General features: G+C 44.0%; 1 protein-coding gene across 2 annotated transcripts in view; it reads left to right on the top strand.

The window, feature by feature from the left end:
• The first annotated feature begins 2,209 nt into the window (after positions 1-2,209).
• LOC117751669 (formin-like) overlaps positions 2,210-18,553 on the top strand; it is a 36,740-nt gene continuing 20,396 nt past the window's right edge. For both annotated transcript variants that reach the window (XM_034563615.1, XM_034563616.1), the window contains exons 1-6: positions 2,210-4,894; positions 5,021-5,141; positions 6,881-6,942; positions 8,349-9,097; positions 11,663-11,804; positions 16,108-16,195. In XM_034563615.1, coding sequence (XP_034419506.1) covers positions 2,795-4,894; positions 5,021-5,141; positions 6,881-6,942; positions 8,349-9,097; positions 11,663-11,804; positions 16,108-16,195 — 3,262 coding nt within the window. In that variant the 5' untranslated portion in view covers positions 2,210-2,794. The remainder of the gene's footprint in view (positions 4,895-5,020; positions 5,142-6,880; positions 6,943-8,348; positions 9,098-11,662; positions 11,805-16,107; positions 16,196-18,553) is intronic.

The raw sequence follows: 18,553 nt of genomic DNA, 5'->3' as shown, positions 1-18,553 counted from the left end.
GACTTCCTACGCATCACACCGCCTGAGGATGACATCCTCGGTGACACACCCTACTGTCCCAAGCTTGAGTGTACGGTGAGGATCCTCAAGCAGCGCAAACACCTACAGATCAAAATGAGTTGTAATGTGAATTTTCACATAGAGAGCAGTGCACCATAGACACCCCCCCCCCCCCACCCCCCTCCCTCCCTTTTTGGGACTCAAAGGGATTTCTCTCTACTGGGGCATTTAACCACCTGATTAAATTCTTAGAAATGGATTAACAGGTCACGGATTCTAATCTGTAGAACGTGGTCATAAACCAAAACTGTACGAGATCACTCCACTCAAACCTTTTCCGTACAGAGCAGAGACAGGAAAAGCTCTCCTTCCTTTGTTGCATTATCTGAAAAATCGTTCACCTTATTTTGAAAGGTTTCGGCTATTAGGAGTAATTAGTGTGATTTCTATTTGTTACTGAGTGGAAGTTGCAACACAGGATAATTTGCTTGCCTCAGAGCATGTGACTAATGTAATCCTACTGTACACTATGTGTGTCTTCAGCAACAAAAAAAGAAAGCCTGCAGCAAACACTGCGTTGTTTGTTTTCCAGGTTTTGTAAGTATGCAAATACGTAGTATAATTTAAGAACTGTCAAAATGCTCATCTAAATATATCATTGATAGCATTATGTGAACTATTTCCAAGTCTTTCCAAATTTCATGATGTTGTTTGGCAAAGGTCATTAATTCCTTTGGCAGATGAGACGGATTACCTGGGTGTGGTTTTAGGCGGGTAGTGTGTCAACACAAGGCACGCATTGTTTTGTAAATACCAGTTAACATACCAGTATGACAGCCATGCTGTACAGGATGAGACACTCTGTTAAAATGACAGCCAACTCGCATACTTCATTGTCACTGTCATCCATTTTCATGTCATTAGAAAGACACACCTCATGTTCAGTGGGTTGAACACAGCTGAACACAAAAGGTTGTGACGCACAATCCAATTATGTTGGTTAGACTTGATAGTTTGTTAGACTTGATAGTTTGTTGTGTTGGCATGATCTGTAACTTGTAAATAAATTATTTCATTCAGATCTGCGTTAACATCACAGTCCTGATGATCAGTTGTGCCTCTTTCTAATAAAACCTCTGTGGGAGATTTGAGTGTATGAAATACCGTTCCTATTACATAACTTAATTCCTTGGCCAAACAAGTCCCCTTTCTATGTGTGGCGAGGGGGAAAATAAACTGCATTACTAGAAAAATGCAATTACAAGTGAAGTTTCTTTTATTTTGTTTAGATGTATATTGTAAACAATAATTTAAAAAATGCATGCAGTTTTGTTGCTGGTTCCATGTTCACTATTTTGAAACTTAAATATTTTTTATTTCTCAGATTTCTCTTTCAGTTGTGTTTCTTATAGCATCATAACTAATTATTTATTTTTCAGAGCAAGACATTATTTAAATGTTTCATTTAGTGAAGTAGTTTTACTTGAATACAAACATTTGAAATGCACACTGTATAAATGTGGCCCTTAGTACATTTAGAACACCTTTTTAGCTCCAACTATGTTTACACCATCAGGCAGTCTAAAAGGATCCGTTCATGGAGGTTTTGTTGCTAAGGGCAACCATAGTCTGAATTTTCCATGCATTTTATTTTCTCATATAAATGTGTTAGTTTTCCCACACAGATTGTATTACCTACTAAACTTACGCTAACGTTAGCTTGCACACCTTTTACAGCTTTTTCTCTGTAGAAGACACGTGTCCTTCAGTAGATAGAGACTCATATGGTAAGTGATTCAACATGTCTTTTGTTGTTTTTTACCTAACTGTTTTCTGTTTGGTTGTTCATGAGCTGCTAATCACACATGATAGCCTCTTAGCACGTTAGCTCAAGCTGGCCAAGGCAAGGCTGGCTAATCACCCCATCTTAAGCCCCACATTGCAATAGCTCACTGCTTAATGGTGCAATGCTGGGATAATGGACCTCAGCAGCTCTCCACCTGACCACACAGACTGACTGTTCACTCTGTACTCTGGCAGCCATTTTAAGGAAGTGAGCCGTAATCAGACACCTGTAGTGCTACGATCTGCAGGTCCCCTCCCAGGGAGGGAGGAACCTGAAGGGAGGCGTCCCCAGACTGGGTAGACCAGTGAGACACATTCTTTTCGCAACCTGTAGAGGGTTTTTTTTTTTCTTCTCACACAACAGCACACAGGGCTTTTCTGTGAAGTGAGAAACAAGCTAAAGGAGACAGAGACTACAAGAACAGCTTAGTCATGGACGGCAGTGTGTGTATACCGGCACATAGAGAAGGATAACCCACAACTTTATGGGTACTGCGACTCAACTTGCCGGAAGAGTCGGGAATGCTTGTGTGAAAGGCAGGTGAACTATGCTCTCCTGCTCTCCCAGGAAGATTACAGCAGGACATGCTTCCAGCCACTCAACAGCTTGACTTCACTTGCAGCGTCATGGGAAATCTTATTGGCACAAGGGAGACTGAGCGTTACTGCTCACAACATACAGTCAGTAGTAGACTCAATGTGAGATTATGAAAGTCTACTACGTGGAACCTGTTTGCTTTTCACTAAACGGGAATACAGCATAGTGGTAAGAGGAGCTGGAGAGATTTGTCCATACAAAGGCCTTTTTTTCCCATACAGCGGTAGAGGTGGAATAGGAGCCACTTGGATAACTGGAGGTGTTGACCGTTGATACGTTTTGAATGGACACTTTGCCAGAGCTACCTGTTTTGGTTTTTACTCTCAGTTGGTGTGGCGCTTTGAGCAAAAAATGGACAGTTTGAATAATAACTCAGAGGGACTGGGGAAGCAGCCCACCAGTTCCCTCCTGAATGTCTTCAGCAGCATCTTCAGCCGAGAAAGACAAGCCTCCTCAGACAGCGAGTCGGCCGTGCTGACGTCTTTCAAGGAGCTGTCAGATGAGGACAATGGTCTACCTGAAGGCGATCAAACTACTAACAGTGAAAACAATCTCCAAGGGAGTGAAGATGTGCATCAGGATAATGTGAACACAGGTCAGAGTGCTGAATCATTGGAAACCTGCAAGGGGTCTGATGACCAAGTTAAAACTGCAGTTGGAGCCTTGGTTGATCTAGATCTGGTCCAGGTCACTCGGGTGGAAACATATATTGACAATGAGGAAAATGAAGACGAGGAGGCGGCCCACAGCAGTGCTAGTCTGTCGAAGCCCACCCTACCTGAGGAGGAGGAGGAGGAGGAGGAGGATACTAATACAATGGAGCATGGTGATGGAGATGAGATAAAAGATGAGGCTGAGTATCAAGTGCCTGTGTTCAGAACACACAAATTTACGGAGAGATCCCGCATAGAAGCTATTCTATATTCAGACAGGTTTGTCAACAGATCTAACACTAGTACATTTTTGGCCTCTTTAGTGTCCAAACAGGCAGGTGGCAGCAGTCTCGAGAAGAGCACCACCACAGCGTATTTGGATGTAGAAACATCTGGTGCAGGAGAGAATAGTAAAGAGGATGTAGGAACAGATAAAGGCGAAGAGTTGGCTGGAATAGATGGTTATCTGCCTGTTTCTTCCATCATCTCTCAACATCTGGATTTGGCCTCTGATCATAATTCTGCCACAGCCTCTCCTCTAAAGAAGTATTTAGATAATACACAGAGGGAGGAGACACATGCGCTAAGGGTTCAAGCTGAGGAGGGGGCTAAGGAACCTCTCTCCAGCCAGGTGTCCTTCTCTGTTCCCTCCGGCCCCAAGACTCCTGAAGTTTCAGTCTCCAGTCCAGAGGAGCAGTCGGCCTCTGGTGGTATCACAAGTCACCCTACAGGGACTAAAAACCCCATGCCGCTGTCATCTGCTCCTGAAGAGTCTCCAGGGGACATCCAGCCAAGTAACAGTCCTTCCTCACAGATCACAACTTATTTAAAGACACTAGAAAAAGATTCACCACCTCCAGCTTCATCCACTGCGCCCACCTCAACTTCATCGCCATCCACCGCACCCTTCCCCAACTCATCCTCATCCCCGTCCACAGCACCGTCCTCCACCTCATCCATGTCCACAGCACCGTCCTCCACCTCATCACCGTCCACTGCACCCTCCTCCATCTCATCCCCGTCCACTGCACCCTCCTCCACCTCATCCCTGTCCACAGCACCCTCCTCTACCTCATCCTCATCCCCGTCCACAGCACCGTCCTCCATCTCATCCCTGTCCACTGCACCCTCCTCCACTTCATCCCCGTCCACTACACCCTCCTCCACCTCATCCCCATCAAGGGGGACGCTCTCCTCCCCCCCTTTCTTCCAGATGCCGGCTCTCTTCAGTGGGTTGCGGGTGCTGAAGAAAGGAGCGTCTGGGAATGACAGGGAGACCGTGTCAGAGATCAAGCAGAGCGAGAAGGATGCTGACCTGGCCCTGCTCAGCCTGAAGAAGACGGTAAACAAAGCCAAGCTCATCCCCGAGCAGAAGACGGCCACCTCCCCAGCCAAAAAACCGGCGGAGCCTAAACCTATTGCGGAAACTAAAAGCACTGTAATGGGACATCTCAGTCAGCTGCTCAACCTAGTCAACCACGATGAGACCAAAAGGTCAGACGTCGGGCAGGATGGTGATCCTGAACACCGCAGAAAAGAGTCTGAGAATGGAGAAGAGGTTCTTCTAAGCCCAGAAACCCCCACATCCCCACAGGAGAGAAAGAACACCTCAGACCTGGCCTATGAAACCTTCAGGAACATCCTCGGCCCCAAAACTGTCAAAAAGGAAAAAACAGGAGTCGTGGATCTGGAAGCAGTGAAAAAGAAAAACAAGAATGACAAGGAAAACCTGAGGGCTATTTTTGAGAGATCCTTCAAATCCCCTGGAAAGGAACCTAACAGTGCCGCAGAAGTTAATGTATAAAATCACAATTATTTTTCATATTTTGTTCGTTATTGGAATTTTAAGTTGCACAAGGCAGATTGTTGCTGTATAATTGCATTGCCAGTGCCAATTGCTTATGCATGTATTTTCTCCCCACAGACGGAGCTCACGTCCCCTACTGACAGTGAGGACCGGACCCCGGGGCGTCTTCAGGCTGTGTGGCCACCACCCAAACCCAAAGATGAAGAAGAGAAGGTGGGGCTCAAATACACCGAGGCAGGTAAGAACCTCAAGCTTCCATAGACACGGTAGTCTGTCTTTACATCTAAGGACCAGGAATGCTGACGGAGCATCACGCCGTTCATACGTACACTGACAAACCTCATGTTGATTGACTTTCTGGATAAGAGTATGTAAATCAGAGTATTTTTGAATAGATTTTTTGTTAACACTGAAACAATAGTCACGCCTTTGAGCAATCCCACTTTATCTAAAACCCTAAAGTCATGTAGAGCTAGCTAAATATCGTCAACAGGGTGGAACACCTTCTTTAAATCCATTTAATTAAGAACACAGTGAGGCTGTGTCTACACCTTAATTCTGTTTGTGTGGTTGCTGTTTCGTCACACCACAGGATCACATGTGTGGGTGTTCGAGGTAAAAACATTTAATCAAGTATACTCTGGGCAGCATGCCATGTTTGGCCCTTCGATTAAATTACAAAGTAAAAAGCTTTTCTTTCACCTTCTGGGTACATGTGAAATTGTGTTGAACTAAACGTGTATAGTGCGTAGCTGCAGCAGTGAAGCAGCTGTTGGGTGTTCTGTGCAGCTTCATCCCAGAGAATAGATTAAGACGAGCAACCTCGGATTATTTTGTTGATTGGTGTTCTACGGTCGAGCTTTGCTCTTGTATAAGAGAATAGTGTGTGGACGTTCAGAAGCAGAGCAAAAGTCCTGTGTGGGCCATATAGATACACCAACACATTCCTATCATATGCATTTCTTAAAGACACTTGTCTGTTATTTAGCACACACTCAGGGCCTTAGATCGCAGTGCAAATAATTTACTATTAAGTGGAGTTGCAGTATATTTAATTGATTTTCATGATCAGCCTGATTTGATTCATTGACTAGTTAGTCAATGCTGGGGATTTTATTCTTTATTATAAATTGGAATAATGACTTAGAAGTGTAAAAATGAGCCCCAAACTCAGGCAAAAAATAGACGAGACGCTGGTGTATACTGTGCAACTCTGTAGTTAAGGATACCAAGTCACACGAAATATAATAAGGTGTAAAATTGCACTTCATCACCAACTTCGCAGTAGAAAATGTCAGTCTGTGTGTCCTCGGCTTCTTTGTCTTTCTGGGAGTGAGAGGGTGGGTTTTGATTACCTATTACGATTCCCAGCTGTCAACTATTCCTAATGGATCGTTGTCCCTTGTCCTGGGTGCTTGTTGACCCAGGGGGTGATGAAACATCACAATACGCTTAAGTACAAAATGTTTTTTGAACTGACGAGGTTGCTCTGTATTGTTTGGTGTCTATTGTAGTTGTTTATGTTTCTAAATCCTACTGTATTATCATGGGGTTTAGGTCCTATATCCATAATTCTCCTAAACGTTAGGAGAAGTATGTTGTGGGTGATCTTTTCCCTTTCATGCTCATATTAGAACCAACAGATCAGCATTTCTTGTGTTTTGTGTTCATGTTGTTTTGTCTGTGCTTTCATTTGAGGCAGCAGTGTCATTTAAAACTGGTTGGTTGGGTTGTAGATTTGGCACTTTAGATTGAAAGTGACCCACCCTTCTGTTGAATCTTACCAATAACCAGCAGGTCATTTTGGTTTATCCCTTGTCTTGCAGATTAGCTTGATAATGATTTGCCATAACAATCTTTTAGCCAGTAGCTCAAGAAAACCTCAATTTAAACCCTGTTCAATTCATGAATAATTAAGAAAATGAGCTGTGATTTACAAATTGAGTATATTTGTCTCCTTGTTCTGCCTCCTTTCAGAGCACCAAGCTGCCCTCTTGCAGCTAAAGAGGGAATGCAAGGAAGATCTGGAGAGGATGCATGTAAGTTATCAAATGACTTGCGGACATTTTATGAACACTGACACTGAACACGTATAACATATTGGAGAAAACAAGCCCAGGCGTGGGTCTCTGTGGGCAGACTAGTTTAAGTTAAGGAAGGAAGTCATTACAAATGTTAAATGGAAACCAACTAACATTTGGGCTTTGTGAAATAAAGTCTAGTTATACATTTGTAACAATAATTCATGTGTGTGACACATACATGAACAGCACTTTAAGTTACATTTATCAGGCACTATGTAATATCTAGCCTGACACGGCAGTTGACTCTCCTGAACACAAGGTGGCACTAAGTAAGTATGAAATGCTCCAGTGCAGCCGACTGGTGCTGAACATGTACTTGCAGCAATAGAAGCTTTAGGATGTCAACGATTTTTAAGTTGCCCAGTATTGTGTTGGACATTCTTGAATGTAAATTGTTGTCAACCTGTCCATTAAATTATACATATTTAAAGTGTTAAAGTAATTGAAAATGTATCAAACTGTTACAAAAATGTAGTGTGCCTTCAAAATATTGTATATGTTCTCAAATGAGGCACAGATGAGGAATAATAACCAAAGAAAGAGCCTGAAGGGAGTAAACTAACACATACAACTTTTTGAATTAATGAACTATGTGTTCCTAATGACTTAATGGCTTGATATATGACTTTCAATGAGACCTTTAGCAACTTTGTACAAAAAGTACATAAAGTTAATTATTTATGTGACATAAAATATAGGCAAAATCTTACAAAACACGTTGAGTTAAAACTGCACTGTCGATTAAAGAAAATCCAAAAGATCCAAAAATTATATATAATTTTTACTTCCAAATATCTTCCAAACACACATCCAGAGATGTCATCCATAGTTTGTCTCCAATATGACTGCTCATTCCTAATTCAAAGCAACTGTATCCTTCGTCAAAAGGAGAGGTTAAGAACAGTGCTTCACAGGTGTTTTTCTTTTGTCCGTCAACATAATCAAGAGTCAAACTTATTGAATTCCCTTTGGAAAACCAAAAGAACATAGCTGTGGTTGTGTTGCATCATTCATACCACTGATGAATAGATTTCTGGGCTGTTTCTTTGAAAAGTCTGACCTCAGAGTTGGTTTCTCAGCCTGTCTCAAAGCCTTTAATTTGACGTGGAACTTTTAAAGGACTGATGCTGACACTGAGAAACATGTACCGCAGTGGAGAGAGAGTAGGAACGTGCCTAATGCTAATTCTAAACGGACACAAGTTAATAAGGAACATGAGCAAGATTTATTGCAGAACAATTTATTTTCTGTATCAAATCAATACTTTGCTTTGGTAAGATTGTTTTGGGATGGAAAGTGAGGGAAGATTCTGATACTCTGCATTTGTTTTGTCTCTGGCTTTTGTCTCTTGTTCCTAACAGTCTGATTTTGAGCTACAAATCTTCCAACTGCGAGGTGAGCATGCTGTCTCAGTATCGCACCTGGAAGGACTCATTGCTAAGATGCAAAGAGACAAGGGGTACAATGCAGGTCAGGAGCGTGGCGAGCTCCGCGACGTGGCTGTGTCCACATCAGATGACCTGACACACAAGACCTTCCGCACCGTGAGTATCCAGACGGACAGGGAGACCTTCATAAAGAGCCCCGAGAGGGACGGTGACTGGCCTGCTCAAAGCCCCATCCAGAACGTGCCAAAAAAACTCAACCTGGACTCCATCGGACTAAATCTAAAAGCTGGCCCTTCTGGACCACCCCCACCTCCGCCACCTCCTCCCCCTCTCCCACCAGGCCTCTTCGGACCTCCTCCTCCTCCCCCTTTGCCAGGCACCACTGGAGCACCGCCGCCACCACCTCCTCCTCCTCCTCCTCCTCCTCCCCCTTTGCCCGGCAACACTGGAGGACCGCCACCACCCCCTCCACCACCTCCACTCCCTGGTTGTGGTCCACCACCCCCACCACCACCTCCCCCGCCACCTCCTGGCCTACCTGGATCGGGTCCACCTCCTCCTCCTCCTCCCCCTCCTCCAGGTGGAGGGCCGCCACCTCCTCCCCCTATGGGGGGCTTCAGTTTCGTCCAGAAGGTGGAGAAGGCCCCACGGAAAGGTGCCATTGAGCCTGCCTGTCCCATGAAGCCTCTGTACTGGACCAGGATACAGATAGAGGACGACAAGTATGTGTAACATTGTTTAAATTCCCTCATATTGCTCTGAACGAATATTTGTGTTTGATTACAGCTTGGCTCATATGTTCAGTGTTTTAGCCATCATTTCAGATTGTAATAATAACATTATACTCAGAGTTGAGGAGAAATCAAAGGCAAAAGGTAGAATTATTGTCCACACTGTCCGTTGTAAAGGTCTATCTCAGTTTACAAACTGACTTCCTGGTTCAACTTTGACCTACCCTAATTACCATAGTTGTGTGCACACATCTTTTCTGTGAAATAAGGGGTAATTGTCCACATTTCAGTGGTCCACACTTTGATATTTACCAACAATAGAAGTTGTGTAGTTGTGAAACTATTGACTTGTTTATACCCTCTAATTATCTGACCTGGCACGCCCCATTGTAGATATGTTGCTGGTGTACGTCATATTATAAGTTTATTTATATTTAAAAAATTAGCGCCAAAACTACAAAAATACAACTCAAATTGTCATTGATATCCTTTTAAATTGCAGTGATTAAATCATTAGTAGCTCACAAAAATCATAGCATGGCTTCTCACACTTGCATTTCTTTTCCCTGAACTAATTTAAACCGACGGCTACAGAAGGTCAAGGCCTTGAATAACTTCAGTTTGTATTTGTATTTATTATATATTACCGTGATAACTGATAAAATAACCTGATTTTAATCAATGATTGTTTGGTGGATTACTGCAGAATGTCATCAAAGTGAAGTTTAAAAGTTGTTATCCCCGAGCTAATGAAGCTCTGGGCGTCATTGGCACTGGTCTAATGCAGTCTTAGTTTGGCCCTGAACACTCGTGTTCAAAGAGATATTAAAGATACGGCTGGTGCACACACTCGTCTACTGGCCCTATTGAGATACTCTGTAATTGTAAGTGGATTATCCAGCCCATTTACTGTGGCTGTGGTTGTTGCCTTAGTGCCAGGCTCCCAGGTTTACGGCCTTGTATTTCCATGGCTGGATTAGTGGGAGAAACGTGGTTGTGGTTCTCACTCTCTCTGGTTCTGGCGAGCGTTGGAGGACGGACTGACTACACTGCAGCAGTTTCAAGTCATCTATAAATTTAACCGTAAAGAGCCAAGTCAAGGGGCATTAAATGGGTCAGATGTTTAACTATAGCTGGATCAGCTGTGGGATCTCTGTTAATGGTGTGAGGTTCTGAGTTATGAGGGGGGAGCAGTGTACGGTTTGAAATGGTGCCAGGTGTCTGAATGTGAGCCGAAACTCAGAGTACTGTGAGCAGGATGCGGGTTCTCGTGGAGCTGCATAAAGAAAAAAGGGAACGGAGCTTTAAGGGGGATTCAAGCTCAATTATTGTCACGATCTGGTCAATTAGAAAGTTGTCTTGCATGGAAATAGTTCTTGGTTTGGATGTAATTTTCTTTTCCAAGCTAGTTTCCTGCGCAGTTGGGTTAAGAATCGGCGGCTGTTCGCTGGACTTATTTTCCCAAGTCTTTCAGAGAGGAGTGCAAAATCACAGGCGGATTTTGGGACAGTATCATTATGTGTTCAACAGAAAACTCTTGGCTGCCCCAGATGAAAACTCTTACCACTGCAATAGGAGGCCAACTGCAAGCAGAAATTGGACTTACTCAACCCTAATTGAGTCACTGGTAATGCAGTTGTTCTGATATTTAAGTCCTGATAAGCCCGCCAGCGCTTGTGTCAGTGGGCCGTGTCCAGGTTCTCTCTCTCACTGGGCTTCGACTTGGAGAGACGGACCTGCCATGAGACATAATGTCGATAAACAATGACCTGCAACGTGTGATAATAAGATAATAGAAAAAACTGTAGTTATGCACGTACAGCATATTATAGGTGTCGTCATTCCTTTATTTGTCACCGTTTTTTGATGTCGGTTTTATTAATATACTGAAGGAAGGAAAGCATATACATGTGATGATAACAGCAACAGAGTGCTTAAATCCTGAACATCCTCTTGACTTTAAACACTTCTTGTTCCTATTCTGCCTCTGTTTGTTTATTCCATGTTACTCGGCAACTTCTGAAACACATCGTCGCCTCCCGTCTCCTCGTCCATTTGCTGGAAATGATCTTTTATTCCCGAAACAAGCTTGTCTTAAAAACTTTTGTTATTTTTTATCACCTCCCTCATAAACAGTGCTTCTTAAAGTTGAGATGGTCAGTAATTGCTGCCAAGTCTGTGTGTGTGTGTGTGTGTGTGTGTGTGTGTGTGTGTGTGTGTGTGTGTGTGTGTGTGTGTGTGTGTGTGTGTGTGTGTGTGTGTGTGTGTGTGTGTGTGTGTGTGTGTGTGTGTGTGTGTGTGTGTGTGTGTGTGTGTGTGTGTGTGTGTGTGTGTGTGTGTGTGTGTGTGTGTGTGTGTGTGTGTGTGTGTGTGTGTGTGTGTGTGTGTGTGTGTGTGTGTGTGTGTGTGTGTGTGTGTGTGTGTGTGTGTCGGACAGCGAAATGGAAAATGAAAAGCAGTGGGCAGGATGAATAAACTCTGTAGTCTGAGTTTCAATTTAGATGCCTAGAGTTAAGTTAAATAAATCACAAATTCAAACTTCACTTAATTTTCCAGCAACAACACCCTGTGGGGTTCTCTGGAGGAGCCAAACATTGTCGGGGCCAATGAGTTTGAGGATCTTTTCTCCAAGGCCACGCTGCAGACGAAGAAGAAGCCCCTGTCCGACACCTTTGAGAAGAAAGCCAAAACGAAGCAGGTGAGTCACACACTCCTCCTCAGTTTGGGTTACAACTTCTCATTATCTTAGTTTTTCCTTGACGTTGATTGTGTGGAAAGGACAATTCCTTGTTTCTTGTTTTGTTTTTGGCATACGATGGATATCTTGTGCACTTTGTCTCTTGCTGCGGCCTCCTACTTTTTGAATGCTGCCATGTTCAATCCTAAATTAAAGAGAGAAATAAAAGGTGATCTAGTGCAAGCCTCAAAGTTGAGTTTTTATAGACTAAACGAGTTTAGAAAAGTCAGCAAAGGTGTGCTTTTGTGCCAGATTGATCTACCGTCACCCCCCCACCATCAAAGACACACTTGTTAATGTCTTGTCAAATGCTGCAACTCTGCGTCTCTGCTGCAGCCAGCGCCGTGTCAGCAGCCTGGCTGACTCGTGGTCCTCACTGTGGCGTCCAAGGAGTTAAAAATCGGCCAATGCCCCAGACTGTCCCCCCTAAATCCATACACATCGCCTATTCTGATCAATTTCTTAAGGCTCCACTCTGCTCCAGAGGGTGTGTATGTGTGTGTGTGTCTCTCTCCTCTCAGTCTGGTCACTCTAAAGTGGCAAACTGTCCAACATTTGATCCAACTCAGATCCAGACACTAATCTTGCCAACTGTCTCCTGTCTGGACATCAGCCTGTAAGAGGTTTGACCCCATTAATGAAAACACAAATTATTATCAATCCAAAAAACGCCATGTCCAAAATAACAATAACAAATACAAATGTTCATTTGAGAGAAGGACCCATATAATATAGATATTGTCCACTGGCTGTGGCTGATGTCTATGTTTAGACATTTTGTCCCCAGCACTGTGATGAGACGGAAGTCTAATATTTAATATAACAGTCTGTGTTCTGATTCTGATTCTGAAGTGTTTAGAGTCAGCGAGAGCATTCAGAGTCCAGCTCCACGATTAAAGAGGGGAAGTGAATGTGTGAAAGGCATGGTTGCTTTCAGCCCGCTTACGAGTCCAACTCGCTGGAAAGGTTGTCACAATAAAAAATTGTTTACTTCATTATTTATTTATTTGTTATCCTTGAAAGTTTATACTCTGAGTTATAGGGAGAGAAATCATTTGAGGGAAAAATCCTCTGAATCATCAGCTGATAATGGCTTCCAAGAAGTTCAGCTGGTTAACGAGTGGGAAAGAGAGCGACTGGGATGAGAGCAGTGTTGGAGACTAGGTGTTACTGAGGTGAAGATGATTGGATCATAAAGGTGGACTGGATGGGGGCTAAAATGTGAAGACCTATTGGATGATTTTTCTTATTCTTCTCTCTATTATAGCCATTGTCCAAGCAATGTATTCCTATGTTATGCCCAGAGCACTTGTTGACATCTTGAAATATAAAGCTTCAGACCAACGATACAAAATACTAATTGATTCAATTCACTATCATAGAATAAGAAGCACAATAGAGAATATTTGTTTTTTCCATTTTCCTTAAATACATTACTTTGAAAAGATTTATCAATTCTGAAAATGGTTCCAGATTTATTTTCTGACATCGACAACTTCATCAACAGTCAGTCATTGTTTTAACCAAGTCTCTTTAATGAATGGGATTCACTTTTTTTGCTCTCAATTAGTCTCTTGAGAGTGTTTTTAGTATGAGTCCCTTAAGTTTGAGTTACCTGCCAAGGCGAGAGTTTGGGGCGACTAACACTAATACCGGTGGACACTCATTGTACGCGAGATGCCTCCACTGAATCCGAGTGTTTCAATTAGCTTGTTTGTTTGCTTCTATGTGCGTTTCGCTGTGCGTGCGTCCGTGTGCTGAAACATGCGTGGGCACGTGTGCGCGCGCGTGTGTGTGTGATGACGGCACGTCCTCACGAGTCATTATGCACTTGCCCAGAAAGTGTTGCCAGATCATGCTAACACCACAGCCCGGGGCGGTGTGTGGCGAGAGGAGATGAGTGGGGGGGAATGGAATGTGTGTGTACATTATGCATATGAGCCACTTCCCCGCTTTCCAACAACTCCACAAGCCAGAAGTTGAAACTCGGGGGATGCAGCCGAAGCCTACATTAGTAAGTTAATCTTTATCATGTGTGCCATAGAAAAATCAAAGCTCTTGTTTACTCTCGAGCCCTTCTCTCTCTGATGATTAGCATATCAAAGCGGAGGAGATGACATGGAAGAGAGCTCTCCCACCAGACCGGACCAGACTGGACCAGGTGTATAATTGCAGGCATGTGGCTCTGCTCCACTGGCGAGAGGAGGCAATGAAGACCGGGCACCTATAGGAGAGGTGGGGGAGGATGCGCATGTCGGTGCATTCTGGATTGAGGGATTAGAAGGGAGGGAGAGGTGGATGAAGATGAGGAAATCAATCGAGCTGAATGTGCTGTTGAGTTCGTACGTGAGCAAATATGCACATCCGTAAACACAAAAACAGCAATTTCCTCGACCGACATCAATCAAACCCGTATCAAGTTTATACATGGCGGATCTCCTTAAACAAACAGCAGCTTTAACCGGTTTATGGGGATGACTTATGAGCAATCATAGTGCGTTTATTAAAGACATATTTGAAGCTCTGGCTATGACGTGGGAGAGTGGGTGTAAGATTAACACCGCTGGGTGAGACTGGGGTTGATGAGTGTATCGTAGGTGCTTATTGATGCGAAGTCTTGATCCAGTTGTTATTTTAACATCTGCCCGGGTGATTCCAGACAGATAATCAGACAGACGGTCACGGCGGAGCAGGCTGGCTGCTCAGCCGTGGTTGTGTAAACTATCTGCTCGGCTCTGTACCAGCATCACCCTGCCCACCTCGCCTAACATCAGCCACCTGCTTCAGCTCAAGCTGCTGATACTGCCAGTGTCTCCCTCCATCTTTTGGTTTATTTTCTTAGGCCGCTCGCTTTTTCTCTCCCTCCTCCCTTCTCCTCTTTCCTTTGACCCGTCTGTGTTATTCAAGTGTCCGCAGCAGTCTCCAACGAGAGCCTCTGAGTTCCCTTTTTGTCCACAGGAGGGAGCCGGTAACTATTGCTGTCTACCTGTCTCAGCATCAGCATCCCACGGCTCCCTCTGCTTACCCGAGCTGTTTGCATGTCTGATACCAAGCATTCAGCATCAGTTGTCTTTTCTCATTAGCGTAACTGTTTCGGCTAATTGGCGAGTTCTGCAGCCACAGTGAGCGGGAAGGGTTCCTGGCCTGCTTTTAGTGTGGCCCGTCCAAAGTGGTTAATTAGAGGTGTTGGGAAAGCCCCCAGAGTGGGAGATCCCCAGTGATCCAGGTAATAGAGCTGGAAGCAGCATGGCACCCTCTAACGCCCTGTAATGCAATACCCACTTCTAAGGCTTCTGCTCTCCAGCTCCCATTGGACAGCCCAGTAGCCGACAACGCCATAATACCTAATGAAGAAGCCTGACACATTAACTTTTAGAGCAGGGCTTTACCTTGCCAAAACTCGCTCTGGCTTTACGGCTAATTCAGTCATTAGTAATTGTGACCATGTGTAGGCACAAATAAAAATCCTGTGAATTTATAGTTTGTTATAAAAGCTTGCTCTTCTAGACTGTCCTTTTATGGTGCCACTTATGCCTTTGTACTTTCACTGCGACTTGATATTTTTTGATTATATCTCACACATGTTCTTCGGTAAACTGGAGGAGGTGCTTTTCTGTTTGACTTTGCTCCCCTCATTGATGTAACTTGACAAAGTGTGTCTCGGGCTTTGTATGCATGCTCCGCACTTCCCAGTCGTTTGCATCACGATGATGGGTTATGACAATGTGTGTTGATTAGTCTGGTCGTTTGGGTCGACCCAGATGATCCCCAGGGCTGCTTAGACTAACTGGTGCTCCAGGCTCTGTGTCGCGCTCATCGTCTATCATCTGCTTCCACGAACGGGGGAAGTGACTAAGTGATTTTCACCCGGCCTCTCATCGCAGAAATTAAATTTTTGTTCACCATCTGTTCCTCAGTTTGTTTTATGCCTTTTGTTTGAATGATAGCATTGGTGATACACATTGGTGTGAAGAAATCTGAGCTATGGTTTGGAGTAGAGATAAGACACCATATCAGATTTGAAAGTTATTGACAGTAAAAATGACTTGACATTTGAAACCAAAATCATACAATGTGGTGTTAATGTACATGAATGATGTTGTTCTCCTCTAAATAAAGAGTCGCTATCCTGTCAACCTAAAAAGAATATATCAGCTTAAGCCGTATTAACTGAAATGCAGACTGTGGGTTTTACACTGAATTCCACGAATATAATATAATAATATTTATATAATATGAATCCATTTGTTTTCTTTTTTTCCAGTTTATCAAGCTGCTGGATGCGAAGCGTTCACAAGCAGTCGGCATCCTCCTATCAAGCCTGCATTTGGAGATGAAGGACATTCAGCAAGGTGAAAAAAACTATTCTGATGACCGTCTGTTCAACATGTCAAGTTGCCTGTGCACACCATAATATCACTTGAATCTCTCAAGAACTGAGCTCCTTTTCCGATTCAACGGCAATAAACTGAATTTACAGATTCTTTTAACTGTAAATTGAGGACGACTCCAGATGAAATGCAGATGGGAGTTATTTTTAGAGATGAGATGGCGAGTCGTGCAGCAGAGAATAATTTCCAACCTCTTAACAGCTACTAATTTGTAACTAGAGACACTTTTCTTGGATTAATTTGTGTGGTGGAACGCAGAGTTTTTTTTTTCGAATTACCATGGTGGGAAAGAAAAATGCCATGATTTGTCAAACTGTGAGACGGCCGCACTGGGATAAAAACAGCCTTTATATTTTTCTGTTGGGCTGCTTGAAATCCCTCCTGCACTGGTTAAAATCAAATAGGCATTTCCTTTATTTGAGAAGCTGTGTGTGTGTGTGTGTGTGTGTGTGTGTGTGTGTGTGTGTGTGTGTGTGTGTGTGTGTGTGTGTGTGTGTGTGTGTGTGTGTGTGTGTGTGTGTGTGTGTGTGTGTGTGTGTGTGTGTGTGTGTGTGTGTGTGTGTGTGTGTGTGTGTGTGTGTGTGTGTGTGTGTGTGTGTGTGTGTGTGTGTGTGTGTGTGTGTGTGTGTGTGTGTGTGTGTGTGTGTGTGTGTGTGTGTGTGTGTGTGTGTGTGTGTGTGTGTGTGTGTGTGTGTGTGTGTGTGTGTGTGTGTGTGTGTTGGGGACAGCGTAGATAGGCCAGGAATTGGTCCTGTCCCGGGACTGTGGCGGAGAGAGCCTGCCGCCTGCTAGTCTGAGCATGCGGCCAGCAGATCTGTTTATTGTAGCCAGTGACGGTTTCCACAAGCCTAATGGGACTGACACCCCACTAATGATCTAAGCATGTACAAAACCACCTTTCACAGTTAGCAGACACTGCGCTACCACATAAAACCACCTCAAACACAAGCCACACAGCACCAGGACGCCCATTTAGTTGTTATATTCCCCCCCCCCCCCCCCATTTTCTCTATGTTCCAGTGTCGGCTTGTGGAGGTGGTTTGGTGAAACACCCAGCGTGAGGCTGCTTCCTTGTGCCTTAATGGGGGTTGTATGTGAAATGGACAATTTGAATCTGACAATGAAGGACAGAACCTTAATAAGCACTTCTAAGGGCTCAAGTCCCTGGCCTCGCCTGCTTGCCTCCCCTTTTGTTGCCAAATTAAAATGACATGGGACATGTAATGTAATTAGAGCTACTAGGGAGAGGGAGAGGAGGGGGAGAGGGAGGGGAGGAGAGAAAGTAGCACTCTGGTGGAGGGAGAGAGGGGTTCAACTGCACCCGCCTGGCTGGGGGACCTCAAGGGCCACCATGGTTCAAGAGCAAGGGGAGCCTCCCCCCCACACACCACCTCACCACACACGCACACACGTACACACATACACATGTTCACACGCCACACATGCCCTTCCACACCAAAGCCGATGAGTGAAAAGTGGAAGGAGAGGGTGTGAGGCGGTTGGCAGGCAGGCTTTGATCTGTCGGCGTGGAGAGATATCCGGCTCCCCTCGGATCAGAGTGCTCCTGTGCACACTGGAGCAGACCCCCCCTTTGGTGTGTGATTGACGGCTGCATGGCTGAGGAACTGAATAATCCACTCTAATAAGATGTAGGAAATGGACCTCCAGCGTTCTCTCTGATCCAGACATTGGGACCACATTGACAACTTCTTTGCAACAGCTGCGAACCATAATGCACCTAACTTTACCTTGTTAGGTGGAGGTGTGTGTTTGAGGAGACGAGGGCTGTGCAGTTAATAAAGTATGAAACACGATGCATGGCACTGATGCCAAAACTGCTAAAACTTGATGTACTGCTTCACAGTGTACTACAGGAATTTTGTCAGTGGCCTACAGATTTAACGATAATTATTCAAACAAGGCTATACTTAAAACATGAAATAAATGTGCATTTCCTCTGACAAATTCAATGTTTAGCAGTAAATGACATCGTCTCAGTTCAACACACTTGTGGTCACAATAGCAGAAAGGAAAGTTAACCCAGTTAACCCAGTTAACCCTAACCCTGAGCCAGAAAGTTAATCCAGTTGTTCAGGTTACATATAGGAAGCCAATGTAATGTTTGTTAATATTACCTAACTTTAGCTTTATTTTACTGTGTAACTGACTAATTGTGCCACTGTTACAAAGCATTGCCCATTTACATTCATAGATAGATAGATGTATAGATAGTTAGATAGATACTTTATTCATCCCCAGGGGGAAATTTGTTTGTAGCAGCAGCAAACAAGGTTACAATATATATACAATGCAATACAA

The sequence above is a fragment of the Cyclopterus lumpus genome, chromosome 22, assembly GCF_009769545.1.
Source record: "Cyclopterus lumpus isolate fCycLum1 chromosome 22, fCycLum1.pri, whole genome shotgun sequence".
NCBI lineage: Eukaryota > Metazoa > Chordata > Actinopteri > Perciformes > Cyclopteridae > Cyclopterus > Cyclopterus lumpus.
The sequence above is the reverse complement of the archived record's forward strand: the minus strand, read 5'-3'. Positions and strand labels throughout refer to the sequence as shown.